Source organism: Vipera ursinii (assembly GCF_947247035.1).
Source record: "Vipera ursinii genome assembly, chromosome: 1".
NCBI classification, from domain to species: Eukaryota; Metazoa; Chordata; class Lepidosauria; order Squamata; family Viperidae; genus Vipera; species Vipera ursinii.
Window position 1 is genome coordinate 297,630,128 of NC_139512.1, and position 10,459 is coordinate 297,640,586.

A 10,459-nucleotide genomic window follows, 5' to 3' on the forward strand; every position below is an offset into this window, starting at 1 on the left:
ATAGGGTTTTCATGGCAAAGATACTGGAGTGGGTTGCCATTTCCTTCTCCAGTGGATCACGTTTTGTCAGAACTCTCTGCTATGACCTGTCCGTCTTGGGTGGCCCTGCACGGCATAGCTCATAGCTTCATTGAATTACGCAAGCCCCTTCGCCACGACAAGGCAGTAATCCATGAAGGGGATGTATGCATTAGATTTGTTGAATTTTTATCCACTCTAATCATAAGTCTTATGCCTCTAAGTAATCTTACTAATTATACTGATAGTAATTGCTACATATTTTTTTTTACATTTTAGGACTGTATTTTTTTGTTTAAAGAATATCAGAAAAGTTTTCATAAAACAAGAAAACAAATTTTGGAAACTTCAGGGGAGAAGACATTTGAAGTATCTGAGATGTACATTTTTGGCAAATTTGAAGCTTTCTGTAAAAGGCTAGAAAAAGTAAGTACTCTTTAGAAAATGTCAGTCTTTTGCCTAACGTCCCTAATTCTCATTGTGGCTTCAGATGTAACATTTCAGACTGATATAAAGTTTAATGACTGAAAAATATTGCCTTTAAATATGTTATGCTACAGCAGAAAGCAATGTAATAGCATCCTAGTTTATTTCAAGCAAGGGCTTATTGCAGGGTGTCAAACTGCCAGCCCACGGGCCAATTGCATCGTGGGGAGGCCGTGCCCACCAGCAATGGCAATGCAAAAAAGTCATAATACGTTGCAACAAGTCACATGATGCGGCGAGTTTGACACCCGTGGCTTAGTGCAACAACTGACAGTAATACAAACAGATACTAGAGATAGACATCAACAGTCAGATTTAGTTTGGGCCTAGTTGGTGATTCAGCTAAATTCAACTCAGCCTGAAATAAAGTCTTTCAGAGTTGCAATTTAGTAATCCAATGTGTGAATAAATGTCTTAGAATGGAAATGGAAGGATTTTAGGAAAAGAATGAGAAAGTCTTAATAAGAATTGATTAAGAAAATGAAAACTGGTAGGAAGAAAAATAAGGAGTTAATAAGGCCAAAAAAGAAATAACTTGTCCCATCACTGCCACTATCAAAGACAAGCTTTTTCACACACGACTCTTTACTTAAGAAACCATTAAAAAAGGTAAAGGTTCCCCCGCACATGTGTGCTAGTCGTTTCCGACTCTAGGGGCCGGTGCTCATCTCTGTTTCAAAGCCGAAGATCTTGTCTCGCTTGTCCGAGATCGTCTCCGTGGTCATGTGGCTGGCATGACTAGACGCCAAAGGCGCACGGGCAGACAATAAAGCAAAATATGAGACTGAATAAACTTCATCAAACCCTTCCTTACCTCTGGACACTTGAGAAGGTCTCCTTTGTCTCAAGGAGCACAGAATATATTTGTAGTGTTTGGTTTTTTAGAATTTGACTAAATTCAGTGAATGTTATAAGTTGGGTACCAAACAAACCTGTCAGCCTGTTATGAGCTGTCCAGAGTTGCTTAGATGCAATGGGTGACCATACAAAACAGGTTAAGAATAAAGATAAGAATAACTTTGAAAAGGTGTCTTAAGATAAAATATGACAATAGTTGTCAATCATAGATTACTTAAATCAGTTCAGCTTTATATTTTCTAATTGTTGTAAATGAAAAACAAAGATGAAGATTTTTTTCCCCAGATTTTTTTTTAATATAAAGTCATCTTAGGTGTACAATATTAACAGTATAGTAATGGATGAGGTTTTTGTCTGATATTTGATGGTTTTGTGCAAGATTTTTCATTTCAGAAAAATATAACGTTGAAAGAAATCATAGTTAATACATGAAAGAACAACTTTTCTGATTTTAGATAACCGAGATGATAACGATTGTTCAGACTTTCTCTGCACTGAATATGTGTACCATTGAAGGAATTGATATTATGGCAATTAAATTCAAAAATATCTACCAAAGTGTTCAAAAGAAGAAATATGATATCCTTGACCCACGGAAAACAGAATTTGATGTAGACTTTGCAGATTTCATGACAAAAATTGAAAATTTAGAGGTAGGTCACATGTATCTCAATTCAACTAAAATATAAAAAATATTATTAATTCAGATTAGGACAGGTTGTGAAGTTCTGGTTTCCTTAATTAGCCTGATGATCTGTACTTGAAGAGAAATGGAGCGGGGGTAATGCTAATGGAATTGGATTTGGGAGCACTGCTTAGCAGTGATTCCATTCCTACCTCTAGATGGCATTTTCCGGGGACTACTGCTGCACAACGAGAAGCTAGACTGTGTGGTCCTTCCAGATTCCATTACGTTGCCTCTGATGCTTTTCAATATATACACAAAACCATTGGGACAGATAGTCAAGAATTTGGCAGCAAAATATTAACATATTAACAGACTCTTACGTCCATTTCTCCACGCCAACAGCAATGGCATGAATCCCTTGAATGTTTTCTTAAGGACAATTGGATTAAAGAAAAATCTCACTCTGTATGTCTTTCTATCTCACTTATTTCTTCTTCTAAGCCCCATCCAAGCCCCTATCTCCATCTTGTCATAGGACATTCACGGTATATGTTCAGCCCCAGCTGTTTCTTGAGCAGACCCTATCAGCAATGACTATAGGAATATGTCTGATATAAGATTGTCCATCCTGTGTATTCCCACCCAGTGAGTGGGAAATTCTTCCATAAGTTGTAGCATACTGTTTTGCTGCAGTGTCTTCTTCTGCAATTTTTCCAAACTTCAACATTTTGAAGTTTGGTGATGAGTACACAGTATTCCAACTTCATAAAAAGCCATTAAAGTATTGCTAATTTTATATTTAGTTTCTTTTTGTATGATTCCCAGGTCCCTTCTACTAGAGTGAGTGGGGTGGGCCAATCCAAACTAAACTGTTTCTCAGAGAAATTAAAGCTTAATGAAGAGAAGCATATAAAATGCAATTAAAGATAAAACTCCCAAATTTGATAAGCTGTCTATGTGGGCTTTTCAGTAAGCTTGAAGTATTTTTGCTAAGTGAATAAATTTATTTTATTTTACTTTCTACATCTGTATGGCTACCCATTTCAGAATTGTGGCTGGCTCACAATTAGCAAGATGATTCCCCAGATATCTTGAACCCATACCATAAAAGGCTTTAATAGTAATAAGCAACATATTGAATTGGCCTCAGAAGCAGATCAGCAATCAGTGCAGCCTATTTAACAGTGATGTTACATGTGCCTCCAAAACAGTTTGCATCACTGCATTCTGAACCAATTGTAACTTTCAAACACTTCTAGGATAGCCCCATGAAGAGCATATTTAAGTAATCCAAATAAGAGGTGACCAGAGCATCAGTGACTGAGCCCTATGATCCAATAAATGGTGCAACTGGTGCACAACACAAAGTTTTGCAAAGGTCTTCTAGCCATAGTTGCCACCTGCTCTTTGATCAGGAGTTGTGAGTCCAGGAGAACCCACAAGTTGCATAGAAGTCTGTCTGGGGTAGTGCAACTCCACCCATTAAAGATGATAAACCTCTGGAACCCGAGGTACCACACACATCCATAGCCAGGATTCAACTGTCCCGCAAACAGACCCTTACAGTTTCTAGGCACCACAAAGGGCAGTCATGGCATCATTTTTATCTGGGATGCAGATATAGAGTTGAGTATCATTGGCATATTGATGATAGCTTGGCCCATGGTGACAGATGTTTTCACCCAGTGTAGATGTTAAAAAGGAACAAAGAGAATATTAAGCCTGTAGTACCACATAGAAGAGCGGCATAGGTAGGACCTCTCACTGTCTATCAATACCAACGGAGACTGGCCTTGGAGAAAGGAACCAAACTAGTGCAAGACTATGCTGCCCAGTCCAAAGCCCCCAGTTGACCCCAAAAGATACCATGGTTGTTGGTATTAAAAGCCACTACCTCCATCCTGCTCTCGACAGAGATTGACAGGTGCAATTTAATATTTTTTAATTTGGTTTTTTAACTTTTGTATGGTGGATTTTTTAATTCCCTGTAAACCGCCCTGAGTCCTCAGGGAATAGGGCGGTATATAAATGTAACTAAATAAATAAATAAATAAATAAACTAATGCTCTTTCTGTCCCATAGCCAGCCTAAAAGCTGACTGAAAGTGCTCCAGATAATCTGTTTCATCCAGTACCTTTAGAGCTGCAACACAATCACATTTTTTCACCACCTTCCCCAAAAAGGAAGGTGAGAGACTGGCTGGAGGTTTCTAGGCAAGTGAAGTTTCTTAAAGGCGGGTAGTATGGCCTAGAAATGGAAATTCTTACCACCTCTATTTACCTCAAGTTGTTCTTTGCTCAAACTATGACTCTAAGTGCAGAAATATATTCTATTCTTATTCTGTGTTTGTATTCCTCTCTTGGAAGGAATGTTGATTTCTGAATTACTAATATTCAGTTTTGTTTTCTTTTCTGTTAGGTCCAAATACAGACATTTATGGGTGCTTGTTTCGTAAAAATCTTATCGTCACAGCATGCTCTCCAGTTGCTTCAGAGGTACAGCAAATATTTTAAATTAGCAAGTATTTGGGACAAGAGTTAAGTTATGTTCATTTGAAAGATAAAAGGCAGGTGCTGTCTCTTCACAGTTGAGCTAGGAAAGGCAGCCACGTGTTATTCTGTTTCCCATTTTCTTTGTAGGTGGATAGCATAACAGACTATATCCCTCCAGCTAATGCAAGTTAGATAATTATATACAGTAGAAAAATACTAAGCCAAAAGCAAAAGTTAAGTTTGTTTTTTGATCAGGTATTCTTTGGTCTTTAATGTTCTTCAGCTTCTTTTCTTCCATTTGTTCTGTTTTCCTAAACCTCTGATACTTTTTGAACTACCACCACAACTGCTATGTGTATTTTTGAAGAACACGGAAGAGGTACCATACATTAGCTGCAAAAATTGAAATAATTACACAAAACTCTCTTTGTCTTTAAAGGTTGTCTAGATGCTTGTAGTTCATATCTGATAGTCCTCCATAAATATGATTAGCTTAGCTAACAAACTGACAGGTTTCCTTTGAAAAGAACAATTTATTAAATGCCCCTTATGAAACTATTATAAATAATGGATGCTGTAACAACTGTCTTTATCAATGAAATGTAATGGGGCCTTTGAAGGTTTTACTACAACAAATTAATACAATTGATCTTCTGAAAGCATAGTTTTTAGTATTTTTATAGCCTACATTGTACCATATGAAATAAGAAAGCTTTATTTCAGTTTGATTATATTAACAGTATCATATTCCATACATTTCTGTATTTGAATATGAACTCCATAGATTTCAGAAATTGAACATGCCATGTCTTCAGAATGAAATTGGGTATACAGTTGGGCGTATTCTTCAGCACTATGTTGCAGAACTTGAAGCAACTAAGAAGGTATTTAGTATGTGTTTCTATTGAACAGAATCTGTCAATTTGAACAGATTTACTTGTTGGAAAAATCAGTTTTAAGTGATAATTTTGTGGAACTTACTTTTACTCCATACAAATTTTAATAAGTTGTGGGATTGTTATACATATATAACTTTATTAAATATGAATAGTCCACTGGTCAGCAACCTGAAACAGTGAAAGAGCCACTTGGAACCGGTTCCCTCACAAAAGGAAAAACTGGGAGCTGCAAAAAAATGTGTGCGCATGCGCGCACATGCGCGCATGCGCAAAACAGGGTTTAAAGAGTGGAGCCAAGGCGAGATATGCACCTACCCTGCATATTTGAATTGATTGGTTGAACTTTTTTAGTCCCACTTTTTTTTGGGGGGACTACACATAGCAGAGGACTGGGAGCCGCAGGAGACGGCTGAAAGAGCCGCATGTGGCTCCGGAGCTGCGGGTTGCAGACCTGTGGAATAGTCTATGCACAATCAAAATGGTAGACTTGCTTTTAAAATTTTAAACTACATTGCATATAGCTTTTAAAAAGGCACTATACAGTAGTCCTCACTTAACAATGGCATTGAGATTGGAATTTCTGTTGCTAAGCAGTACAGTCACAAAGTATGTCAGACGAATGCACCACTTACCAAAAAAAAATCTGACGTTTCCAGTTGTCATCGTTAAGTGAATCATCATGGGTCATTAAACAAGGATGTCATATGGTTGCCATTTTTGATTACGTATTGATTTCCCCACTGACATTGTTTGTCAGAAGCTGGCAAAGAAAATTGCAAGTGGCAGTCACATGATCTTAGGAATGTTGTGATGATTGTAAGCGCAAAGACCAATTATAACTACCACTCATTCAGCACCATTGTAAGTTTGAACAGTCACTGAACAAGTGTTCATTAAACAAGGACCACCTGTAGATGTTTTGGCTATTTGTGCAGTTATTCAAAGACAAAAATAATTAAAAGGATAATAATCATCTAATTTGCTTTCACAGACTTCATTTCTAGTAACGAGATCTAACATTGCAAATTCAATAGAACAGGCAGAGAAACACTGAAATGTCAATAATGTACATTGTGTATATTAGAGATTTAATTTCATATTGCCTACTCTGGAGATGCTGGTATGCCAATTGGGTTGATTAGCATTAATCAGAAAAACAACTGGAAAGGAAAACAAACAGAATGTTAATATACTTTCAAAGCTATCCATAATGTGGAAACAGGGAGTGGAGGTGACTTTCCATTCTCATAATTATTAGCAAGTGAATTAACTCTTAATATATAATGTTTTACTTGCAACCTTGCCTTCCTCTCCTTTTTTTCCCCTTTCTGAACATTATACCCGATTAGTTGGGAATAGCTAACATGGTCTAATCCAAGCTCCTCCAACCTGATGCTCTCCAATGCAATTGGAAATTCTTGCAAATATTCTGTCTGTAGCACATCAAACTGTAGAACTTTGGTCTGGTACATTATATTCCTTCCTATGCAGATGCTTTCGGAGTGACTTGTAGTAGCTCAACTATTAATGGCATTCTCATTTGACACTTGACTTTGTTTTATCATAGCTTTATCAGGTACAAAAGGATAATCCTATCCTGGCTCGAAACATGCCACCAGTAGCAGGAAAGATACTATGGGTGAGACAACTCTTCAGGCGTATAAGTGAGCCAATCAACTATTTTTATGTAAGTTTGTCATCACCACCTATTTGTAAATAACAAGGTTGACACACAATTTTCAAAATATATTTCATCGTCCAGTGAGGAGAATACTGCTTGTTATTATTTTGTTTCACCAGATCTTCACAGTCTTCCCATTAGTGTGGCTATGAGTTTGAGTAAAATGATTTAGAATAGCCTATAGAGGGCAGTGTTTAATTGTTTTGAAAGCAATATCCCTGTTTTCTAGTTTCCACTCAGTTTTGACAGAACCATATTAACCATGGTCTTTAAGCTTTAGTGACTAGAAAACTCCAATAAAATGATCTAGGCGTATGGTTTTGTCTCCCTTGTGATTCATTTTTGTCAGGCATCTCTTCAGACAGACAAGCCCAACTGATTTGATGTTTAGGACAGTGCTAGACATTGTTAGAAATGCTGCATTATTAATGGCAATGGTTGTTTTTGTCCCAAATTAGTTCTCATTAAAAATTGATTGCATGAGGAAATAGGCATTTCAGATAGGAAGGACAGCTATTCTCACATAGATCTGGATTATTTTTCTTTTTATACTGGGGTAATAAATTGCATTGATTATGCAACAGAATATTGCAGAATATCTTCACCCCCTTAATAAGAGCTTCTTTTCAGACTTCCTGCTTGCTAGGTAGTCATGTCTTCTTTGACAAATGTAATAAAGAAGCTCCAATGAACCAGCTTGTTTACTTCCCTAATCCAGCAAGCTCCCTATTTTCTGCAGTTTTTTAAAAACATGTTTCAAAGCAAGGAAGGGAGGAACAATTCTGAATGACTCTGCAGTATCCATCTCTTATTATTCTTTAATTGTGTTGAACAGCTGCCATCCCACAATGCAGCTATTAGTCTTACAAAATTAGCTCTGATTGACAACCGTGGAATTTTCCCCCCCTCTTAATATTAGCTTGGAAAGAATTTTAATTCATTGTGATTCTGGCTAAGAAGCAAAAGCTTGAACTTTCTCTTCTTATTCTATTATTGTGCTGAAGATGATCCTTTGTCATCATTTTGTATTATATAAATTCCCCATGGAATTATATATTTCAAAGGGACCTCATAGGCCACTGAGTCCCAACCTGCTATGCAATGCTATGCAATGAACAAATGCAACCTGCTATGCAATGAACAAATCCAAATTAAAGCAACTCTAACAGATGGTTATTCCATCCCTGCTTTGCATACCCAACAATGGGAAGTGCTCCCTCTTTTTCCTAGATAAACTAATGGGAGACCACAAGGTCTCCTTAAACTGATAAAAGCAATCCAGGTTCTTGATTTGTCTCTTATTAACCAGCTCAATATTTACTGTATATTGGGTCTGAGGTCTCAAAAGACCTGGACAAGTGTAAATTTTTTAAAGTGCAAATTGGATTACCGATACAGCATAAATTTCACTGTGTGTCCTTAAACATTCCTCCTGGAACCACTTTTACCCATTAAAAATGTGTATGCGTCTCACTGTTAGGTACTTATTTGATTTTATGACCAGATATTTAAGTTGTGATGCTGTCTGTTGAACAAATGGTGTGAATTACTGTCATATGTAAAATATTGAAAGATTTTTCAAATGCAAACCTTGTAAGATTGCAAGTAAATTTTGAGAGATGGATATTCTGAATGTCCTCTTTAGTAAAAGTAGAAGTATTTTATTCACCTACTTTTTAAATATGTAGCTCTTTCATTATCATTATTTTAACAGAAAAACTCAGACATCTTAGCAAGTGTGGAAGGAAAAGCAGTTGTTCGATTATATAATAAAATTTCCTATGTATTGGTGGAGTTTGAGGTACTTTATCACACAGCATGGATGAAAGAGATTTCACAGTTAGAGTATGGTAAGCTATTTAATCCATTGCAAACTCTATTGAATAATACCATTACTCTGTCCGATTACTTTGGGGAAGTGTCTCTAATCACAATATTTGACTTTAGCATTGCAGGTTACACTATTGGTACGTCACCCTGAAACTGGAAAGCTACTGGTAAATTTTGACCCCAAGATTTTAGAGATTGTTCGAGAAACAAAATGTATGATAAAAATGGGTCTAGAAGTACCAGAGCAGGCAAAGAGGATAGTCAAAATTGAAGGAGAAGTAAAAGCAAACAAATTATGCTTGGAGGTAGGTAAAGAAGTGTGTTGATTTTTCAAATAACACTTATCTTTATGGAAAGTATACATTAAGGAGATTTTATGACACAAGCTGGGAATATGTTAACCCACAAGAAGAAAATAAAGAGAAAAGTCAAAAAGGGGCAAGGTATATTTCAATTACAAATTACATTTTGCTGGGGTAGGTGTGTATTGTCAGGAAAGAGAAGCAATCTCATTTAACTGACTTTTAATTGAGAAATGTGTATCTATAAAAATGTCAAAATAGCTTAACAATAATGCTCATGCATGAATGCAGAGTTCAGGGCAGGACCGTTAGAATGCTTGAAGTATAAAATAAAAAGAGGCAGAGATGTCAGGATTATTGCTGGGGAAGAGGTCATTAAACTAGTGGAGAGAAGTATATCCATAGATTCATTTGTCTGTTTGTCTGAGGTATTGCTTTATTATAAATATTGTATGAATCCATCTTCTGCATATATGACTTACATTGCAATACATCTATATCAGCAGACCTATACTATTATCCGAATTAAATTCACTGTAATCCATTCCTATATTTTGGAATTTCAAAAGGCTTAACTATAAGTGAGTTATCGTAAGTCATGTTTGTGTCACTGTGACTTCTGTGAATTGTGAATGTCATCAGATAGTACTGTTTTTGAGATCACATATCATCTGCTGAAACTGTCACAACATTTCGTGATTATTTGATGATAATTCTTGCTTTATTGTGCACAAAACAAAAATGATAGTTTATTAATAAAAAGGAAAGATCATTCTCATTTACATTTGACATTTGTTGCTCATTTGCCATTATGTAATAACAGATTCTTTAAGAGGGAAAAATAAAAGTGCCTCAAATACAGTAACTTCCTAAGAACATGTAATGTGACAAATTTGCATACTAGCTGGGTGAATTATCTCTGAATCTTCTTAAATATGTGCCAAGAAGCTTTCTGCTTGAAACATCCTAATCTCTCTGTTATGTAGTGTAGCCCAACTATCTTCATATTTAAAAATCATAGGAACATTAGTTCTTTATTAAGTAAAATGGCTCAGGATTTTATTTTATTTTTGCATAGAAATCTATCTAGGCTGAAGACATTTGGAACTCATTATATATTTTAATTTCCGTTAATATTAATTTAAATTCTGAACATTTATTTTAATTCACAGAACATTCTACACTGCTATGAAAATTTGTGCCAAGAAGTTCCAACAGTGTTTGTCAACTTGATGGCACCTAAAATGAAGAAGGTATATTGAGAT

At 36.1% G+C, this 10,459-nt stretch overlaps 1 protein-coding gene across 1 annotated transcript in view; it reads left to right on the forward strand.

Annotated features, from left to right (window-relative positions):
- The window catches only part of DNAH8 (dynein axonemal heavy chain 8), a 134,675-nt gene that overhangs the window by 12,099 nt on the left and 112,117 nt on the right, over positions 1-10,459 (forward strand). The window contains exons 8-15 of the mRNA XM_083349336.1: positions 298-444; positions 1,818-2,015; positions 4,409-4,485; positions 5,267-5,366; positions 6,949-7,068; positions 8,777-8,912; positions 9,010-9,197; positions 10,367-10,447. Coding sequence (XP_083205462.1) covers positions 298-444; positions 1,818-2,015; positions 4,409-4,485; positions 5,267-5,366; positions 6,949-7,068; positions 8,777-8,912; positions 9,010-9,197; positions 10,367-10,447 — 1,047 coding nt within the window. The remainder of the gene's footprint in view (positions 1-297; positions 445-1,817; positions 2,016-4,408; positions 4,486-5,266; positions 5,367-6,948; positions 7,069-8,776; positions 8,913-9,009; positions 9,198-10,366; positions 10,448-10,459) is intronic.